The 22787-nt window shown below is 34.7% G+C and overlaps 2 protein-coding genes and 1 long non-coding RNA gene across 4 annotated transcripts in view; 1 reads left to right on the top strand and 2 right to left on the bottom strand.

Moving 5' to 3' along the window:
• The window catches only part of LOC148943817 (putative nuclear hormone receptor HR3), a 115763-nt gene that overhangs the window by 56226 nt on the left and 36750 nt on the right, over positions 1–22787 (bottom strand). The gene's annotated exons all lie outside the window — the stretch shown is intronic.
• The window catches only part of LOC148943818 (uncharacterized), a 43724-nt gene that overhangs the window by 6624 nt on the left and 14313 nt on the right, over positions 1–22787 (top strand). Inside the window, exons 2-3 of one of the 2 annotated variants that reach the window (XR_016142950.1) lie at positions 999–1138; positions 13103–13241. This is a non-coding gene — a long non-coding RNA (uncharacterized LOC148943818). Of the gene's footprint in view, positions 1–998; positions 1139–13102; positions 13242–22787 lie in introns of those variants that run through there. The other variant, XR_016142949.1, reaches the window with a different exon arrangement.
• On the bottom strand, positions 9609–12638 carry LOC148943820 (uncharacterized). Its single transcript, XM_089101750.1, has 3 exons — positions 12585–12638; positions 12286–12526; positions 9609–10885 (listed from the first exon to the last, which is right to left on the bottom strand). The coding sequence occupies exons 1-3, from the start codon at positions 12636–12638 to the stop codon at positions 10353–10355; spliced, it is 828 nt and encodes a 275-aa protein (XP_088957876.1). The 3' UTR covers positions 9609–10352.

The raw sequence follows: 22787 nt of genomic DNA, 5'->3' as shown, positions 1-22787 counted from the left end.
AGAATTTCGGCTGAAAACCAAGTTCCTAGCAGCATTTGCCACCCCAAAGAAATTTCCTGTTGGGGCTGATAATAACCTGCGTTGCCTTTTCCTACTCTGTGCTGGTAGATATGGGAATGGAACGTTTTAGCTGCATAGAGAAATATTTTAGTTATTTCCTACTCCCCGTACCTCTTTCAACATTTACCTGAAGAGTCATGAAGAATAAGCAGGCTGTCCATCAAAATGTACTTATGAAGGAATCTACTCTACCCCCACCAAAACAATGACTCACCCCCCCCCCTCATCATAGCTGATACGCTGTTACAGATCACCAAACGTAGCCTAATTTTATTACAAATAAAGTGAATCAACTTGGTTGAATGCAATACTACCGCCGTGCGACTTTACTTCTTTTGCAACTGGGAAGCCTAAAATATAGTTATTTTATTATTGATACTATCAAATTGATTAGCTTCTCATGATTTTAAATTGATTGCAAATTCGTCCTCTTCGGGGTAAAGTCGTTGTTTGGTGATCTATATCACTTAACTGTTACCCAACCACCACTGCTATTTTGGCATCTGCCCCCCTCCCTGGAAAATTTTCTGCCGGCGTCCTTGGTTCTAATTACACTTCCCCTATACAATGGTCCTTTGGTGGAATTTTAATTGAACATCTGTTGTAACTTAAGTTTCAAACAAATGTATTTTTAATTAAGTATTTTATTCTTTTGTCTTACACTTGTTTCTCTCCAACCGTTTCAGAAATAAGAATTCTGAATCAAATTGAATTAGTTTTTCTGATTGGAATCTGATTTAATATTGCTGTCTTGAACTATTGTTTTAAGCCTTGGCAATCCCGTTCGTTTGCAACTCGATATAATTCACTTTTTTTTTAATCTGAGTTTTCCTCTGCAAATTCATCTGTTTTCATGAGTTTTTCTGGATAATGTGAGTGCTTTGTCATGTTTTGTTTATAAGATTTTCTATTCTTAAAAATTCTTTTTCGATTTTCAGGAGGTTCTAAAGCTTGGGTTGGGTTGGAAAAAGGATGAGACAAGATATATTACCCATTATAATTCAGACTTGTGATGGAGAAGTGTATATCAAACAGTTCGTGGTAACGAACTTCAACTAAGGAGCGACCCGGCTGAATGGTAACCGAAACTCTAAAAAACGAAATTTTGATACCAATAGATACATCAAAAGAATCAAATTTTAATGCTGATTTCAAGTATACAAGTTTTATCAAGTTCAGTCTTATCCATCCAAAGTTACGCGCTTGAGAAAATTTGGCTGATTTTGGAAAAAAGGGGGAAAGATCCCCTAAAAGTTATAGAATTTTAATGAAAATCACACCATCATATTCAGCGTATAAGAGAACCCTACTGTAGACGTTTCAAGCACTTATCTACAAAAATGTGGAATTTTGCCTTTTTTGTCAGAAGATAGATCACGGGTGCGTGTTTATTTGTTTTTTTTCCAGGGGTGATCGTATCGACCCAATGGTCCCAGAATATCGTGAAAGGGCTCAATGGAATGGCAATTAAAAGTTCTGGTGCCCTTTTTAAGTGACCAACAAAATGGAGGCAACAACTAGGCCCCCTCCCACGCTCATTTTTTCCCAGTCACCCGATCAAAATTTTGAGATAGCCATTTTGTTCAGCATGGTCGAAAATATGATAACTATGTCTTTTAGGATGACTTAATCCCCCGAAGTCCTGGGGTGAGGGCTGAAAGTTATGAATTTTACCCAATGTTAACATATAGTATTGGTTATTGGGAAGTATACAGACGTTTTCAGGGGATTATTTTCTGGTACGTGGGGGATGGGGTGGGTGGATCGGGGGTTATATGAGAGGGTCTTTCCATAAAGGAAGTTTTAATGGGGAAAGAAAATTGCTATGATAATACGTATATGATTGGGGTCAACCCCTAGTCAATACCTCGCTCTTCAAACCAAAGATTTTTTTCTACTTTCATAAGAGCTATTTATTCTAATTAACAACCTTTGTGATTAAGAGGTCATTTTTAAAGAATCGGAACAAAATTTGAACTTTAGCTTAAAGAACAAGGTATTGACTTGGGGGCGAACCCCCTAATATACGTATTAAAAATCTATGAATATAGAAGTTCGTTACGTACGTTAATTCGTAAGTTACGTGTATTTATTACTAATAAAAACGCTCGTAAATAAAATTAAACAAGTTTCGAGAAAGCCATTTAACCAAATAAAAGTAAAATTATAATATAAATTTTGTTTTAATTATTCATGTACGGTGAGCCAAAATCAAAACCTGCATTAATTCAAAAACGTTCAAAAATTAAATAAAAAAAATGTTTTAAACGGAGGTAGGGAACGACGTTAAAACTTAAAACGAATAGAAATTATACCGTGTAAAAAAGGGGCTGTCCCCTCCTCAACACCTCACTCTTTACACTAAAATTTGACTTTCTTACAACTCTATTTTTTTTAACAATAAAAAACTTTAGCGTAAAGAGCGAGGCGTTAAGAAGGGGACAGCCCCTTTCATATACGGTATAATTTCTGTTCGTTTTAAGTTTTAAAGTCGTTCCTTAATTTCAGTTTAAAAAAATTGATTTTTTTATTTCATCTTATCATAAAACGCCATTTTATTCAACGTAGTTTTGAGTTCTGGAAATTAGGTCTTTAAGGATGAAAACTTCCCACAGCCCTCAGGGCAAGGGTTGTAAGTTATGCTCTGGGGGCATATAAAGTTTTTATAGCACGCGTTGTCATAGAAACTTCAAAAAGGGCTCATTCGATTGGAAATCGAAATGGCTAGTGCCCTCTTTAATAGTCGGAAGGGATTGGAAGGCAACTAACACCCCGTCCATGCCCACCATTTCCTCAAACACATCCAATCAAAATTTTCAGAGATAGCCATTTTGTTTCAAGCAGTTTAAACTTCAGGAAATTATGCCTTTGAGTAGGACACTCCCCCCACAGTCTTCAGGGCAAGGGTTATAAGTTATGGCCTGGGGGCATATAAGGTTTTATTAAAACCTTTGTCGTAGAAACTTGAAAAAGGGCTCATTCGATTGGAAATTCAAAGGGCTAGGGCTCTTTTAATAGTCGAAAGTAATTTGAGGCAAAATAGCCCCCCCCCTCTCACGCCCACCTTTTCCCCAAACACATCGAATGAAAATTTTCGGATAGCCATTTTATTCAACGTAGTTGAAAGTTTTGGAAATTAGGCATTTAAGGATGACAACCCCTCCCCCAGAGCCCTCAGGGCAAGCGTTGTAAGTAATGCCCTGGGGGCATATAAGGTTTTCATTGAAAGCGTTGTCGTAGAAACTTAAAAGGGCTCATCCAATTGAAAATTGAAAGGGCTAGTGCCTTTTTTAATAGTTGAAAGTGATTGGAGAGCGACTGACGCCCCTCTCACGCCCACCATATTCCCAAACACATCCAATCAAAATTTTGAGACATCTATTTTGTTCAACGTAGTTGAAAGTTCTGGAAATTAGGTCTTTTAGGATGATAACTCCCTCAGAGCCCTCAGGGCAATGGTTGTAAGTTATGCCCTGGGGGCATATAAGCGTTATATAGAAAGTTGCTGTAGAAATTTAAAAAAGGGCTCATTTGATTGGAAATTGAAATTGCCCTTTTTAATAGTCGAAAGTGAGTGGACAGTAATTGACCCCCCTCTCATGCCCATCATTTCCCAAAAAACACTCAATCAAAAATTAGAGATAGCCATTTTGTTCAACGTAGTTGAAAGTTCTGAAAATTATATATTTAAGGATGAAAAACCCCCCAGAGCAAAGGTTGTAAATTATGTCCTGGAGACATATAAGGTTTTTATAGATAGAGTTGTCGTAAAGCTTCAAAAGAGGCTCATTCAATTGGAAACTGAAAGGGCTAGTGCCCTTTTTATTAGTCGAAAAGGATTGGAGGGTAACTAACCCCCTCTCACGCCCACCATTCCTCGAAACATATCCAATCAAAACTTTCAGATGCCCATCTGTTCAACGTAGTAGAAAGTTCTGGAAATTAGGTCTTTGAGAATGACAACCCTCACCCCAGCCCTCAGGGCAATGGTTGTAAGTTTTGCCCTGGGGGTATATAAGGTTTGTATTGAAAGTGTTCTCGTAGAAACTTAAAAGTGCTCATTTGATTGGAAATTGAAAGGGCTGGTTCCATTTTTAATAGTTGACAGTGATTGGAGAGTGACTAACGCCCCTCTCACGCCCACCATTTCCCAAAACACATCCAATCAAAATTTTGAGATAGCCATTTTGTTTAACGTAGTTGAAAGTTCCGGAAATTAGGTCTCAAAGGATGACAACCACCGAACAACCCTTAGGGTAAGGGTTGTAATTTATGCCCTGGGGGCATATAAGGTGTTTATAGAAAGCGTTGTTGTTTCAAAAAGGGCTCATTCGATTGGAAATCGAAAGGTCTAGTGCCCTTTTTTATAGTCAAAAGTGATTGGAAGGCTTGACATTTTTTTATAGTAAAGATCGATGTGGGTATAATGTATTATTTTTTGTTGTTGTTGTGGTTTAGACCAGGGCACTTCGTATCGAAGGAGTTGTCGTGGGAACTTCGAAAAGGGCTCATTTGATTCAAAAAAGAAAAAAACCCATTTGAATAGTCAAAAGTTATTGGAGGGCAACTAATCCTCCTCCCACCCCCACCCACCCATTTTCCCATTTAGTTTAAAAAATAAATGTTGCCTAATATTAAATAAAATTGCACTGTTTTAATGCTAATTACCATTAAGTCATCTCCACAGTATATTAAGAACGACTGAGGGTACTACGTTCGAACTTTCGGGGCTGTTTTTGCTCTTAAAATTTTACCAAATCGAAATAGCGTAAGTGCATCCAAGCTATCAAAGAAAGTAAACAGATTTTTTTGCGAATGGTATCAAGTTTTCCATTTCCGGTCAACTAGAGGAGGTATGAATTAAACACTAAATTAAACACTACTATTTGTGTCCGGATTTTTAAAGTGGTGTATGTTGTTAAAAATTGCAAAAAAAAATTTCTCCAATATACGAATGGCAGGCCAAACTATAAAGTCTTAAAAAGAACAAAAGATTTTAATTATTATTTTCTTTTTTCCTGAAAAGACCATGTCAAAATAAAAGGAACAGATATTAATTTAAAAAAATTTTTTTCACAAAATAAGTTTTTCAAAGAAAAGTAAAGAACTCCATTAAACAAAAAATGAGCAAAAGTCAAATAATCTACCAAGCGTGAAACTCAAATCAGCATCGATAAATAAATAAAACCCAAAACGAACAGAAATTACAATAAATAACTGAGTCAAACTCAAAACGAGCAGAAATTAACATAAGTTGGGCTCAAAGCCCCTATGCCTTCCCAAGGCCAGAACATAATTTGCACTTTACTGAAAAAAATATAAATGCTTTTAATTTTATAACTTTAATAAATCTAATAATATTAAAATTTTTATTACTAAATATCAGTATATGTATATTAAACTGACAATGCACATTCATTTGTATTTTTTTCAGTAAAGCGCAAATTATGTTCTGGCCTTGGGAAGGAATAGGGGTTTAATTGGCAAATGGGAGGGTGGGCGTAGGATTATATGCCCTTCAAAGTTTTTATAGTTTTTAAAGCTATATTTAGTTTTTGCTCTGAGTTTTTATACCCAATGATCTGCAATAAAATTCTGCCTTATGACGGTGAGTGGTCCGTCTTTCGTGTGTTGCTGGGAAGTCATTGGGTGGGATATACTTATGGTCTTTATCCTTATGAAAAATAACAAGAGTTTTGGTATCACCTCCTTCTCTCACTGTAAAAGTCTAAAACCTACTGCGTCATTGGAGCTTTACTGAAAACCAATTTTATGACAAATCTTTTCTTTTGTGCTTAATATTGAAAATAAACATTAAAATTATTGTAACATTTTCCAACTGCTGAGCTTTCAGCAATTAATATCATGATACATCAAATATTTAGTTTAATTTATAAGCTCTTTTTAAAGTTGTTCAAGATGAATATAGTTTCTCTAAAAACAAGTGTTTGGATACTGCCTCCTTCCTTAACTGTAAATAAAAACCAAAAGCCTACTGCGTCATTGGCGCTTAACTGAAAACAAATTATATTACAAATATTTTCTTTCCCAGTTCTTACAGCATTGAAAATAATAATATAATAACAGTGAAAAAAAATTCTTGAACGGATGGATCTTTCAACAATTAATATCATTATACATCAAATATTCACTTTTATGTTGTTTATACTTGCGAAGACTGTTCAAGACGCATATAGTTTTCAGTAAAGCGGCAATGTCGCAGTAGGCTTAGACTTTTACAGAGAGAGAAGGAGGTGATACCCAAACTCTTGTTTGTAGTGATTTTTGTTCGTTTCAAGCTTGATTTGCATATTCAATTTAAGTTTCACTCGTTTTAAGATTTATTTATTAATTTACATTAATATCTATTGTATGTTTGTCTGCATTGATTGTTTATTTAATTTCTGTTCGTTTTAAGTTTCATTTATACTTCAATAGGAAAATATTTTTTTTTAAGCTTGATTTTCATATTAAATCTAAGCATTACTCGCTTTAAGATCTATTTATTCATTTATATTATTAATTGTTATATGTTTTTTGCTATAATTGTTGATTTAATTTCTGTTCGTTTTGGGTTTAATTTATTTTTTAATAGTAATTACTGGTCGTTTTGAGTTTGAATTTTAACAGGTATTTTTTTATGCTAAGCATAAGTTTAAAATGGCCTTTACTTTTCTTTGAAAACTTATATTTCAGAAAGTTTTTTTTTAATTAATTTTTGTTTGTTTTTGATTGCAAAAAGTTTCAAGTTTTAAAAAATTCCTTATTTCAAAATCAAATTCAAACAATCAAATTTTCATCAAAGTATCAAAACTGGTATCAAAGTGAAAAAATGGGTTTGTGTCAACCTCAGAGTTTTTATTATCAGATGTTTGTACTATTTTTAACAAAATGGCTATCTAAAAATTTTTATCAGATGGGTTTGGGGAGAAAGGGCGTGGGGGGGATGGGGGCTAATTAACCTTCGGTCTCTTTTGACTCTTTAAAAGTGAACTAGAAATTTCTATTTCCAATCAAATGAGCCCTCTCTGAAATTTTTACGAGCATCTTTTCTATAAGAACCATAGATATCCCCAGAGTATAACTTACAAAGCCAGTTCCTGTGTCCTGGGGGGTTGTGTCGACCCCCGGAGTTTTAATATCTGATGGTTGAACTATTTTTAACAAAATGGGGACCTCAAATTTTATCGGATGGGTTTATCGATCCGATAAACCCAAAGGCATGGAGAGCGGGAGGGGCTAGTTGCCCTCCGATCTTTGTTCTGGTAAAACAGGTATTTGTTTCTGCTAAGTTCAAGTTAAAATGGCCTTTACTTTTATTTGAAAAACTCATTTTTCAGAAAGTTTTTTTTTAAATTAATTTTTGTTTGTTTTTGATTGCAACAAGTTTCAAGTTAGCCACCCTAACTTGAAATTAATTTGATTACTAAATATCAGTATATGTATATTAAACTGACAATGTACATTCACTTGTATTGTTTTCAGTAAAGTGCAAATTATGCTCTGGTCTTGGGAAGGAATAGGGGTTTAATGGGCAAATGGGAGGGTGGGCGTGGGATTAATTGCCCTCCAAAGTTTTTATAGTTTTTAAAGCTATATTTGTTTCTGCTCCGAGTTTTTATACCCAATGATCTGCAATTAAATTCTGCCTTATGACGGTAAGAGGTCCGTCTTTCGTGTGTTGCTGGGAAGTCATTGGGTGGGATATACTTATGGTCTTTATCCTTATGAAAAATAACAAGAGTTTGGGTATGACCTCCTTCTTTCAGTGCAAAAATCTAAAACCTACATTGTCATTAACGCTTTAATGACATCCAATTTTATGATAAATGTTATCTTTTGTGCTTGATAATGAAAATAAACATTAAAATTATATTAACATTTTGAACTGACGAGCTTTCAGCAATCAATATCATTGTACATCAAATATTCAGTTTAATTTATTAGCTCGTTTTAAAGTTGTTCAAGACGAATATAGTTTCACTAAAAACAAGTGTTTGGATACTGCCTTCTTCCTTAACTGTAAATAAAAACCAAAAGCCTACTGCGTCATTGGCGCTTAACTGAAAACGAATTATATTACAAATATTTTCTTTCCCAGTTCTTACAGCATTGAAAATAATAATAAAATTACAGTGAAATAAATTTTTGAACGGATGGAACTTTCAACAATTAATATCATTATACATCAAATATTCACTTTTATATTGTTTATACTTTCAAAGACTGTTCAAGACGCATATAGTTTTCAGTAAAGCGCCAATTTCGCAGTAGGTTTTAGACTTTTACAGTGAGAGAAGGAGGTGATACCCAAACTCTTGTTTGTAGTGATTTTTGTTCGTTTCAAGCTTGTTTTGCATATTCAATTTAAGTTTCACTCGTTTTAAGCTTTATTTATTCATTTATACATTAATATCTATTGTAAGTTTGTTTGCATTGATTGTTTATTTAATTTCTGTTCGTTTTCAGTTTCATTTATACTTCAATAGGAAAATATTTTTTTAAGCTTGATTTTCATATTCAATCTAAGCATTACTCGCTTTAAGATCTATTTATTCATTTATATTATTACTTGTTGTATGTTTTTTGCTATAATTGTTTATTTAATTTCTGTTCGTTTTGGGTTTCATTTATTTTTTAATAGTAATTACTGGTCGTTTTGAGTTTGAATTTAAACAGGTATTTGTTTCTGCTAAGCTCAAGTTCAAATGGCCTTTAATTTTATTTGAAAAACTCATTTTTCAGAAAGTTTTTTTTTAATTAATTTTTGTTTGTTTTTGATTGCAAAAAGTTTCAAGTTTTAAAAAATTCCTTATTTCAAAATCAAACTTTCAAACAATCAAATTTTCATCAAAGTATCAAAACTGGTATCAAAGTGAAAAAATGGGTTTGTGTCAACCTCGGAGTTTTTATTATCAGATGTTTGAACTATTTTTAACAAAATGGTTATCTAATAATTTTTATCTGATGCATTTAGGGCGTGGCGGGGGGGGGGGCTAGTTGCCCTCCGATCTCTTTTGACACTTAAAAAATGAACAAGATTTTCAATTTCCAATCAAATGAGCCCTCTCCGAAGTTTATATGAGCACCCCTTCAATAAGAACTATATATGCGCGTAGAACATTACTCATTGCGCCCTCCTTCAGGCTCCGGAGGAGGGCCCTGGAGAAGAAACCAAAACAGAACAAAATTTATTTCCAAAGTTCTTACGTTAGAAAATAAAGCTTTAGGTCCTTTTGAACCTGATTGTATAGATAAACCAATATTCCTCATTTCCTTAGTATCTGAATTGGAGTCCAGAAGACTTCATAATCACTTAGAAGAACCAAGCCACACGCCAAATTGGAGCACTCACTTAATGAGCAGACAGCCATCCCCGTCCCTCAGCATAAATATTGGTGACAATCATGGTTTTAAAGATTTACTTCTCTATGGACAGACTAAAATCTGCATTTATATCTATTCACAATGTTTCCACCAAAAAGATATGCAAAGAAACTTTCAAAAAAGGTGAGAAAACATTAAAAGAAGAATATAATAGACTTTACAGGGGTGTTATCTCAACCAGGCAGATACATACAGACTTACTTGCAGCGGTGGGGGAGGGGGAGAAAGCCGTAGTCAAAGGAAGGAACAAGTTAAAACAAATGGCAAAAGAAAAGTCATTGAAAAAAATGAACAAAAATATTCCACAAATCAATGAATCGGAAGGATAGGCCAAAGCACTTGTCAAAATATTATACGAAGAATAAAATGGACTTTACAGAGGTGTTTACTCATTAGGCATACACAAACTGTATTTTTTTTTAGGGGAGGGGGTCATAGACAAAGGGAATGAACAAGTGAAAACAATAGGCAAAAGAGAAATCATTGAAGAAAAAATGAATTAATTTATAAACTGATAAAATACAAAGAGCAGTAAAAAAAAGCAGAAAATAATAATAAGAAAAGAATAATAGGGTTCAGCAAGACCACATAAATTGTTATCGAACAATATGAACTAGCAAGTTTTTCTAAGAATGGATTGTTATATGATTATTAAGATTTAATTTAGAAGAATATTCTATCTTGCATATATCACACTTAAACCGTTTCTCACCAGTGTGTAATCTTTGGTGCTTAATCAAACTGCTTGACTGAGAAAAAGCTTTCTCACATATCTCACATTTAAACGGTTTCTCCCCAGTGTGTACTCTTTGGTGCGTAATCAAAGGGCTTGACACATAAATTTTTTGTTTCACAGACCTCACAATCGAACGGTTTCTCCCCGGTGTGCACTCTTTGGTGCAAAATCAAATCGCATGACCGAGAAAAGTTTTGTCATAGACCTCACATTTAAATGGTTTATCCCCATTGTGCAGTCTTCGGTGCAGAATCAGACCGCTTGACCGAGAAAAAGTCTTGTCACAGACCTTACATTTAAACGGTTTATCCCCAGTGTGCACTCTTTGGTGCAGATTTAAACTGTTTGACTGAGAAAAAGTTTTGTCACAGACCTCACATTTAAACGTTTTGTCCCCAGTGTGCAGTCTTCGGTGCTGATTCAAACTGCTTGATTGAGAAAACCTCTTGTCACATACATCACAAATATATTCCTTTATCTTTAAATGGGCTTTTTTCAGTCCTTTCAATGTTTCGTCTTTTTTACTGCGCAAGGAACTATTCAAATATATCTTATTATTGTCCAAGTTTTTTGCTTCAGAATCCAATTCGAACGAATCAATAGCCTTCTCTGTCAGCTTCTTCAGCGTGACGATTGGTTTTGGGCCAAGGAGTTTTGGTTCATCCACACCATCAGAACTGTACACAGTAGAATGAATTATCTCTATAGTGAAAAAAATTTATCTTATTAAAATTAAATAAGATGAAAACGATTCAATAATTAGACATTATAGCAATTACAAATGAAAGTTGAACATTCTATAACTATTACCCGTTTGGGATCTACACTGCCTACCACTTTCGATGAAACAAAAATGAAAAAACAAAACTTGAAATTAGTTCCACTTCATAGAAAAATTAGAATTGGAAGAATAATATATAAAATCTTTATCAGTTTTACAACATGAAACTTGAAAGTCATACGGGACTACAAGAAACTGAGAGGTTTTAACGAATAGTTTCCTTTTCTACACCTCTCCCCTAGTTGAAGTTATATTAAACTTGTATCATAATTTCACTTTGAAAACTAATGCAACAGCAACTTTCCATAAATTAAGAAAGCCACTGTACCAATGAACTCATAGACAGCAGAAAATGATTATGTAGGTCTAAAAATGGGGATCTACATGGAAAAGTGCCCCCTTTTCCCTCTTTCACCGTGATTTCTGAACAAACTTTGGGTTAATTTAAATTGATGTTCAGCTTTTGTTTTTAGCCTACAAACAATTATTGTAGACTGAAATGTTTTATTTATGTCGCGTTAATGAATTTAAGTTATTTAAAAATTCCTTTAAAGGAACAATTTTTTGAGCATTGCTATCAGCATGATGATGGCTGTCTTGAAGACTACAACGTTGATAACGAGCAAGTTTTAAGCGCAGTCTAATAGCACACAAAAAATGGCATTAGAAAATATGCATAATCTCTTTAGCTAGTGGTAAGTCCTTAAAATCGATCGAAGGCCACGATCGAATGCGATCGTGGCCCTTAAACTTAGTCTTTAGAATTGGTGGCTCAGTTTTTTCACAGACCTTTTGAAATATCCTCCATGGCTTCTATTTCGATTGAATGTAAGCTGTCTTTACCTTACGGCAATTCTCACTCTCGAAAATTTCACTTACTAAGAAAACAATTTAGGCTTCTCTGGATTAATGAAATTCGATAAACAAACGGGTAAGTTTGAATGGGCGCTTCTTGGAGAGTCTTCTTTTTTTCTGAATTAGCAAAATTTAATTAAAACAAAACTATGAGTTCGAACTTAAGTACATCAACGTAGAGTTTACTTATGCCCATATTAACGAAGTTCAGTTGACAAATAATTAAACATGAATTGGAATTCATTAATCTGAAGACCAGAAGGGATATTTACAAAAACTATCATTTTTTTTTTTTATTTATTAACCTCCAATTTTGGAGTTTAATAAAATGCTTGAATTTGAAGTTTGTTATATTGTTTATTTCGCTTGATATATTGTTGATGCTATGCTTGTAAAATTAAAAGAAAAAATTTATGTTTGACAAAATATTTCCTTTTACAAACTAAGTTACTACTTTCAAATATACCTTCGTCATCGCTGTCCAGATTTTGGGAGTCCGATTTAGATGGTAAATTGGTTATTCTGGATGCAGCATCCACAGGTAGCTGTTGATGCTCAGATGATAGAGTAGAAATAGAAGTTTCTCTGATCGTTTCAGCTTCAATCGATGAAGTATCTCCTGCTTCAACAACAAAATAAACAAAGAGACAAAAAATAATAAAAGTAGGATTAAATATTCTCAATAGTTTACCAATTAATAATGAACCCTAACAAGATAAAAAAATAACAGACTACAAGCGTGGATAATAACACTAAACATCAGACCTGAACAAATTTAAGCGTTATAATTTGATGGAACCATGACAATAGTGTGATCATTAATAAAAGGTAATTAGAAAACCACTTTCATGATTTGGCACTTTATTCAAAAATTTCCATATCCAAATGATATCTAATTAATTTTTGGAAACAGAAATAACTAGAGCTAACCTATTTATACTTACTAAAACCAGCCTTTGTGGACTGGAAAGGCATAATAGCAAATTATCAGCACTTCTACCTTTGACTTATTAAAAAAAAGGCTGTAGTGCTCAATAGATTCACAAGCCTCTTTTGAGTTAATAATTTAGTTACTGCTAATCTGTAGTTTCTGAGGTGCTCTTGAAAACCTTTACTGAGATGTTTTAAACTATTAAAAACACCCATATTCAGTGGCGAAGGTACCGTTGCACTCAAATCTCACGAATTTATATCATTTAAGAGGTTACGACGTTCTTTTTCTAGTTAAACAAGATCCTTTGCCACGTGTCTCTAGGTGATTTTTTTTCCTTTTTTTTCTTTAGCATGGTTCTACTCAGATACTAGAGTGGGGTAAAACACACGCTTGCAACCACTTATTTTTGAGGAAAAGGGTGATGATCTGTTGAACGCAGGAATCAAAACATCGCCAAGCTATCAAAATCAGGATTTGTTCTAATTTTAACAATTTTCACGTGCTATCAAGTGCTTTCAAGGTTCGCTGAAATGTTCTTTACTAGGTAGCAGCAATTATTCTATTCTTCTTATTATTCGGCTTAGAAAGGACTTCTACACTAACTTTCAAATGGGAACAAAATATACTTTTTGTACGTATTGGCTGTGTGTATGGCTTTTGTATACTTTCAAAAAATTATTTTTCGTTTATTTAGTTATAATTCTTGCTTTAAACTACTTATTGGAAATTTCATAATCGATATAAAAGACGTATTGCCATTCAATTAGACTATTTAAACTATATTGCGGTAGTAGATTTTACTGACTGATCACTTTCCACTTTTCACGGTAAAAGATAGTTTTGAATCTGGTCTGTTTTTGCTAATGTGTTGTTTCCTATTCTAGACACTTAACCTTCATAATCTTGACTTTTAAGCCAACCTGGTCTGTATCAGGGAGGTTAACAGGGTTGACTCTCTCAGGCCACAACTGAAGGTCCCATGTCCACAACGTGGTGAGAGTTGGTCGACAGGCTAATAACCTGTCACCGTAAAAAAACAATTATTACTGAATCAACGACAAATGACCTCAGAATTTCGACTGATCTTGAGATACTTAACCCTGAACGCACTCGGATACGATTTTTGACTACGAAAGATGCTTTCGGAATTGGATTTTGGAATGTTAGAACGATTAACTCAGATGCTCAGCCGGGTCGGATAAATAATGTGATGAGAATTCTTGATAGTATCGGATAGATGTGGCTTTACTATCTGAGACACGAATTACACAGTTTGGGACCCTTGAGTGCGAGAATTATCATGTGCTTTATTCTGGAAAAGAGCGTATTAAAGTGGCTGGAGTGGCACTGGCTTTCAGTGGTGCAGCGAAGAAACGCCTTCTTGATTGGGAACCAATCAACGATCGTATCCTGAGAGCGCCTTTTGCGACTACCCATACAAAAATGACGTTTATAGCAGTGTATGTTCCAACAAATGAATCAATCGACTCTGACAGACACTTTCTATCAGTCACTTAGTGCTGTCACAAATAAAGTTCATAGCCACGATAGCCACGGTTGTCATAGCCACGGTTGTGTGTGGTGATTTTAACAAAGAACTGGGCTGCAACAAGGATTATGCACCAACATTGATCGGTTCTCATGGACTTGGTGAAATCAGTGAAAATGGGCTGAGACTGATTGATTATTGGGCCACTAATGACATGATTGTAGGTGGTACATGGTTCCCCCATAAGACTATCTACAAATACACGTGGAATTCCCCTGATGGTACCACTCGAAACCAGATCGACCATATACTTGTCAGCAAGCGCAGAAGAAGGTCCCTAAATTTTGACTTTCTCACAACTCTATTTTTTTTAAACAATAAAAAACTTTAGCGTAAAGAGCAAGGCGTTGAGGAGGGGACAGCCCCTTTCATATACGGTATAATTTCTGTTCGTTTTAAGTTTTAACGTCGTTCCTTACTTTCAGTTAAAAAAACTTGTTTTTTTTAATTTAATCTTATCATACAACGCCATTTTATTCAACATAGTTTTAAGTTCTGGAAATTAGGTCTCTAAGGATGAAAACTTCCCACGGCCCTCACGGCAAGGGCTGTAAGTGATGCCTAGGGGGCATATAATGTTTTTATAGAACGCGTTGTTGTGGAAACTTCAAAAAGTACTCATTTGATTAAAAATCGAAAGGGCTAGTGCCCTTTTTAATAGTCAGAAGTGATTGTAAGGCAACTAACACCCCTTCCACGCCCACCATTTCCTCAAACATATCCAATCAAAATTTTGAGATAGCCTTTTTGTTTCAAGCAGTTTAAACTTCAGGAAATTATACCTTCGAGAAGGACACTCTCCCCACAGTAACCAGGGCAAGGGTTGTAAGTTATGCCCTGGGGGCATATAAGGTTTTCATTGAAATCTTTGTCGTAGAAACTTGAAAAAGGCCTCATTCGATTGGAAATTCAAAGGGCTAGTGCCCTTTTAATAGTCGAAAGCGATTTGAGGCGAAATAACCCCCCTCTCACGCCCACCCTTTTTCCAAACTTTTTAGATAGCCATTTTATTCAACGTACTTGAAAGTTTTGGAAATTAGGTATTTAAGGATGAAAACCCCTACCCCACAGCCCTCTGGGCAAGCGTTGTAAGTAATACCCTGGGGGCATATAAGGTTTTTATTGAAAGCGTTGTCGTAGAAACGTAAAAGAGCTCATTCGATTGGAAATTGAAAGGGCTAGTGCCTTTTTTAATTGTTGAAAGTGATTGTGACTAACGCCCCTCTCACACCCACCATTTTCCCAAACACATCCTATGAAAATTTTGAGATATCCATTTTGTTCAAAGTAGTTGAAAGTTCTGGAAATTAGGTCTTTTAAGATGATAACCCCCTCAGAGCCCTCAGTGCAATGGTTTTAAGGTATATAGAAAGTTATTGTAGTAATTTCAAAAAGGGCTCATTTGATTGGAAATTGAAATTGCCCTTTTTAATAGTCTGAAGTGAGTGGAGAGTAATTAACCCCCCTCTCACGCCCACCATTTCTCCAAAAACACTCAATCAAAGTTTAGAAATAGCCATTTTATTCAACGTTGTTGAAAGTTCTGGAAATTATATATTTAAGGATGAAAAACCCCCCAGAGACCCCAGGGCAAAGGTTGTAAATTATTCCCTGGAGACATATAAGGTTTTTAAGATAGAGTTGTCATAAAACTTCAAAAGAGGATTATTCAATTGGAAACTGAAAGGGCTAGTGCCCTTCTTAATATTCGAAAGGGATTGGAGGGTAACTAACCCCCCTCTCACGCCCACCATTCCTCTAAACATATTCAATCAAAATTTTCAGATAGCCATTTGTTCAACGTAGTAAAAAGTTCTGGAAAGTAGGTCTTTGAGAATGACAACCCTCACCCCAGCCCTCAGGGCAAGGGTTGTAAGTTTTGCCCGTGGGGTATATAAGGTTTGTATTGAAAGTGTTCTCGTAGAAACTTAAAAGGGCTCATTTGATTGGAAATTGAAAGGGCTAGTGCCATTTTTAATAGTTGAAAGTGACTGGAGAGCGACTAACGCCCCTCTCAAGCCCACCATTTCCCAAAACATATCCAATCAAAATTTTGAGATAGCCATTTTGTTTAACGTAGTTGAAAGTTCTGGAAATTAAGTCTTCAAGGATGACAACCACAGTAACAGCCCTAAGGGTAAGGGCTGTGTTTTATGCTTTGGGGGCATACAAGGTGTTTATAGAAAGCACTTTCGTTTCAAAAAGGGCTCGTTTGTTACGAAATCAAAGCGCCTATTGCCCTCTTTATGAGTCGACAGTTTTTGGCAGATTTGACATTTTTATAGTAAAGATCGATGTGGGTATAATGTATTATTTTGTTGTTGTTATTGTTGTTTAGACCAGGGGAGTTCGTATCGAAGGAGTTGTCGTGGGAACTTCAAAAAGGGCTCATTCTATTGAAAAAAGAAAGGGCTGATGCCCTTTTGAATAGTCAAAAGTGATTGGAGGGCAACTAATCCTCCTCCCACTGCCAACCTCCCATTTTGCCCATTATGTGTAAAAACTAATTGTTGCCTTAAGATTAAATCAAAATGCACTGTGTTAATGCTAATTCCCAATAAGGCATCTCCGCAATATCCCAAGAACGACTGAGGGTATCATGTTCAAACTTTCGGGGCTACTTCTGCTCTTAAAATTTAACCAAATCAAAATAGCGTAGGTGCATCCAAACTATCAAAGAAAGTAAACAGATTTTTTTGCGAAAGGTATCAAGTTTTCCATTTCAGGTCAACTAGAGGAGTTATGAAACCAAATTAAACAACACTATTTGTGTCCAGATTTTTAAAGGGGTGTATGTTGTTAAAAATTGCTGAAAATTTTTCTCCAATATACAAATAGCAGGCTAAACTATAAAGTCTTAAAAAGAACAAAAAGATTTTAAGTATTATTTTCTTTTTCCCTGAAAAGACCATGTCAAAATAAAACCAACAGAAATTAATTAAAAAAAACTTTTTCCACAAAATAAGTTTTTCAAAGAAAAGTAAAGAACTCAACTAACAAAAAATGAGCAAAAATCAAATAATCTACCAAGCGTGAAACTACTACAAATCAGCATCGATAAATAAATGAAACCCAAAACGAACAGAAATTACAATAATTAACCGAGTCAACTCAAAACAAGCAGAAATTAACATAAGTTGGGCTCAAAGCCCCTATGCCTTCCCAAGGCCAGAACAAAATTTGCACTTTACTGAAAAAAAGTATAAATGTTTTTACTTTTATAACTTTAATAAATATAATAATATTAACATTTTGATTACTAAATATCAGTATATGTATATTCAACTGACAATGCACATTCATTTGTATTATTTTCAGTAAAGCGCAAATTATGTTCTGGCCTTGGGAAGGAATAGGGGGTTTAAATGGGCAAATGGGAGGGTGGGCGTGGGAGGGGGATCAGTTGCCCTCCAAAGTTTTTATAGTTTTTAAAGCTATATTTAGTTTCTGCTCCGATTTTTTATACCCAATGATCTGAAATTAAATTCTGCCTTATGACGGCAAGTATTCCGTCTTTCGTGTGTTGCTGAGAAGTCATTGGGTGGGATATACTTATGGTCTTTATCCTTATCAAAAATAACAGGAGAAATGGTATCACCTCCTTCTCTCACTGTAAGAGTCTAAAACCTACTGCGTCATTGGCGCTTTACTGAAAACCAATTTTATGACAAATATTCTCTTTTGTACTTAATATTGAAAATAAACATTAAAATTATAGTAACATTTTGAACTGATGAGCTTTCGGCAATTAATATCATTATACATCAACTATTCAGTTTAATTTATTAGCTCTTTTTAAAGTTGTTCAAGACGAATATAGTTTCACTACAAACAAGTATTTGGATACTCCCTTCTTCCTTAACTGTAAATAAAAACCAAAAGCCTTATGCGTCATTGGCGCTTAACTGAAAACGAATTATATCACAAATATTTTCTTTCCCAGTTCTTACAGCATTGAAAATAATAATAATATTACAGTGAAATAAATTTTTGAACAGATGGATCTTTCAACAATTAATATCATTATACATCAAATATTCACTTTTATGTTGTTTATACTTTCGAAGACTGTTCAAGACGCATATAGTTTTCAGTAAAGCGCCAATGTCGCAGTAGGTTTTAGTCTTTTACAGTGAGAGAAGGAGGTGATACCCAAACTCTTGTCTGTAGTGATTTTTGTTCGTTACAAGCTCGTTTTGCATATTCAATTTAAGTTTCACTCGCTTTAAGATTTATTTATTAATTTACATTAATATCTATAGTAAGTTTGTTTGCATTGATTGTTTATTTAATTTCTGTTCGTTTTCAGTTTCATTTATACTTCAATAGGAAAATATTTTTTTAAAGCTTGATTTTCATATTCAATCTAAGTATTACTCGCTTTAAGATCTATTTATTCATTTATATTATTACTTGTTGTATGTTTTTGCTATAATTGTTTATTTAATTTTCTGTTCGTTTTGGGTTTCATTTATTTTTTAATAGTAATTACTGGTCGTTATGGGTTTGAATTTAAACATTTATTTGTTTCTGCTAAGCTTATGTTTAAAATGGCCTTTACTTTTTTTTAAAAAATCATTTCTCAGAAAGTTTTTTTTAATTAATTTTTGTGAAAAAAGTGAAGTGAAAAAATGGGTTTGTGTCAACCTCGGATTTTTTATTATCTGATGTTTGAACTATTTTTAACAAAATGGCTATCTAATAATTTTTATCAGATGGGTTTGGGGAGAAAGGGCGTGGGGGGGGGGGCTAATTAACCTTCGGTCTCTTTTGACTCTTTAAAAGTGAACTAGAAATTTCTATTTCCAATCAAATGAGCCATCTCTGAAATTTTTACGAGCATCTTTTCTATATGAACCATAGATATCCTCAGAGTATAACTTACAAAGCCAGTCCCTGTATCCTGGGGGGTTGTGTCGACCCCCGGAGTTTTAATATCTGATAGTTGAACTATTTTTAACAAAATGGGGACCTCAAATTTTATCGGATGGGTTTATCGACCCGATAAACCCAAAGGCGTGGAGGGCGGGAAGGGCTAGTTGCCCTCCAATCTTTTTTTACTCCTAGAAAATTAATTACAACTTTTAATTTCCATCCAAATGAATCCTATCTGTAGTTTTTACGAGTTTCCCTTTCACATAAAACGTATATGGCCTCAGAAGTTTGCCTATAATGCCTGCTCCCTGAGCACTGGGGCGTTGTGTCGACACCGGAGTTTTTGTTATCTGACCTTTGAACTATTTTTAAAAATGGCTCTGTCAAATTTTTTATCGGATGGGTTTGAAGAAAATCAGGCGTGGAGAGGGGGGCTACGTGTCCTCAGATTCCTTTGACTATTACAATTTGAAGTAGAACTATAGATGTTCAATCAAATGACCCCTCACTAAAGTTTGTTCGACTATCCCTTAAATCAAAACTATATAGGCCCCTAGATAATTACTTACCGTCCCTGCCCCGGGCCCTGTGGGGGGCTGCGTCGACGCTGGAATGTTGCTTAGTTGACTTTTCAATTGATTTTAACGAAATGGTCATATGTAAAGGAGTTTTTGTTATATGATCTTTGAAATATTTTTTAAAAAATGGCTACCTCAAATTTTTTATCAGATGTATTTGGGGGAAAAGGGCTTGGGGGGGGGGGGCTAGTTGCACTCCGATCTCTTTTGACTCTTAAAAAGGGCATTAAAACTCTCGATTTCCAATCGAATGAGCCCCTTTTAAAGTTTATACGACGACCCCTTCTATATGAAGTGCCTGTGGGAAAAAAATAAACGGAGTGTGGGGGGAAGCTAGCTGCCCTCCAATCACTTTTGACTCTTAAAAAGTAAATTACAACTTTCAACTTCCAATCAAATGCGCCCTCTATAAAATTTATACGAGCATCCCTTCTATAACAACCATATATGCCCCCAGGGCATAACTTACAACGCTTACCCCCGGACCCTAGGGAGCTCCGTCGACACCAGAGTTTTTTCTTATCTGATCTTCAACTATTTTTAACAGAATGTCTATCTCAAAATTTTTATCTGATGCATTTAGGGCGTGGAAGGGGGGCTAGTTGCCCTCCGATCTCTTTTGACACTTAAAAAATGAACAAGAACTTTCAATTTCCAATCAAATGAGCCCTCTCCGACGTTTATACGAGCATCCCTTCCATAAGAACTATATATGCGCCTAGAGCATTACTCATTACGCCCTCCTCCAGGCCGTGGAGGAGAAATCAAAACAGAACAAAATTTGTTTCCAAAGTTCTTACGTTAGAAAATAAAGCTTTGGGTCCTTTCGAACCTGATTGTATGGATAAACCAATATTTCTCATTTCTTTATTGTCTGGATTGGTGCCCAGAAGGCTTTATAATCACTTTCTTAATCGATTTTTCTTGATGTCGCAAAGGCGTTTGACACCGTAAATCATTCGTTGCTTCTTTTTAAACTAAAGTCTTATGGGTTTTCAACACAAGCTGTTAAATTTTTTTCATCTTACCTTCCTGGGAGACGACTAGATTGTGTTGATAAATCTCGTGATCTCCGTTCCGAAACTTTTCCAATTAATTACGGAGTGCCTCAGGGCTCTGTCCTTTGGCCTATTCTATTTATTCTTTTTATAAATGATTTGCCAGAAGTTTTGCCTCTTTGTAAAATTATAATGTTTGCTGATGATGTAGTAATTTTTGCTTCTCACCGGGACCTATCAGTTCTTTTCCAGAACCTTGGAAGTACGTTACTAACTGTATCTGATTGGTATTCAAGGAATTTACTAGCTCTTAATGAAAAAAAATGCCAGTATATGTTATTTTCGCGAACTGGATCAGTAGTGTCAGATACCTTCTCTCTTTTTTTGAATGGTTTTGAATTAAGACGGGTGGATCAGTTCAAATATCTTGGGATTATTTTGGATGAAAATTTGTCGTTTCATAAATATGTAAAAACACTGTCGTTAAAAATTTCCCGAAATATTGGCATGCTAACTCGTCTTTGTCACTTTTTTACTAAAGCTATTCTAAAATATATTTATTATTCTTTAGTCCACCCATATTTTATATATTGAATTTAGGGTTGGGCATCTACCTTTCCTTCTGTTTTCAAATCTCTTCAAATACTTCAGAATAAAGCAATGAGGATTCTTTTTAATATTTATTACAGAACTTCAGTTAGACACCTATATGGGACTTCATGAATTTTCTCTTTGGACCAACTTCATTTAATTTCTATCTCTAGTATTTGTCATGATTATCCATATAGTAATTTACCTGTAAATTTCTCCGGCATTTTCTCAACTAATTCTCAATTTCATAATTATCATACTAAGCATCGTTCAGACTTTTCGTGCGAAATTCGCCCAACATCGAGAGCGGGATTCAGCATCCGTCACATTGGCCCAAAAATCTGGAACTCAATTCCCGCATCAGTTCGAGAATGTAGCAACAAGCGACATTTTCTAAGACTGGTGAAGAAATATCTTATGACATGCTAAGCATTTTTTTCATTAGGGTTTTTTTTTTCGTTGTTGTAAAATTTAGTTAGAAAATGGCTGTGTATTTTCGTTGGCAATATTTTCAGCGCTAAAGTATGCCACCAGGCATGTGCGCTGTTTTGTGACATTTATTTATGTACGTGTTATAAATAAAAATATTCTACTCTACTCTACTTAGAAGAACCACGCCACACGCCAAATTAGAGCACTCACTTAATGAGCAGACAGCCATCCCCGTCCCTGAGCATAAATCTTGGTGACAATCATGGTTTTAAAGATTTACTTCTTTAAGAACAGACTAAAATCTGCATTTATATTTATTCACAATATTACAATCAAAAGGATATGCAAAGAAACTTTCAAAAAAGGTGGGAGAACATTAAAAGAAGAATAAAAAAGACTTTACAGGGGTGTTATCTCAACCAGGCAGATACATACAGACTTACTTGCAGCGGTGGGGGGGGGGGAGAAAGCCGTAGTCAAAGGAAGGAACAAGTTCAAACAAATGGCAAAAGAAAAATCATTGAAAAAAATGAACAAAAATATTCCACGAATCAATGAATCGGAAGGATAAGCAAAAACACTTGGCAAAATATGATAAGAAGAATAAAATGGACTTTACAGAGGTGTTTACTCAATAGGCATACACAACTATATTTTTTTTAGGGGGGGGAGGTTCATAGACAAAGGGAACGAACAAGTTAAAACAATAAGCAAAAGAGAAATCACTGAAGAAATAAACAAAAATATTCCAAGACAAAATGAATTAATTTATGAACTGATAAAATAAAAAAGCAGTAAAAAAGCAGAAAATAATAATAATAATAATAGGGTTCAGCAAGACCACATAAATTGTTATCGAACAATATGAACTAGCAAAATTTTTCTAAGAATGGATTGTTATATGATTATTAAGATTTAATTTAGAAGAATATTCTATCTTGCATATATCACACTTAAACCGTTTCTCACCAGTGTGTAATCTTTGGTGCTGAATCAAACTGCTTGACTGAG

This window comes from Artemia sp. Qi Xiang Cuo, chromosome 15 (assembly GCF_049724085.1).
Source record: "Artemia sp. Qi Xiang Cuo chromosome 15, ASM4972408v1, whole genome shotgun sequence".
NCBI lineage: Eukaryota > Metazoa > Arthropoda > Branchiopoda > Anostraca > Artemiidae > Artemia > Artemia sp. Qi Xiang Cuo.
The sequence above is the reverse complement of the archived record's forward strand: the minus strand, read 5'-3'. Positions and strand labels throughout refer to the sequence as shown.

What these genes read in the sequence shown, in the direction of transcription:
- LOC148943820 (XM_089101750.1), bottom strand. Translation starts at nt 12,638, where the DNA reads ATGATCACACTATTGTCATGGTTCCATCAAATTATAACGCTTAAATTT. An exon ending in TAACGCTTAAATTTGTTCAG is followed by an intron (nt 12,527 to 12,584) that starts GTCTGATGTTTA and finishes TTATCTTGTTAG; the next exon opens with GGTTCATTATTAATTGGTAA. An exon ending in TCTGGACAGCGATGACGAAG is followed by an intron (nt 10,886 to 12,285) that starts GTATATTTGAAA and finishes TTTTCACTATAG; the next exon opens with AGATAATTCATTCTACTGTG.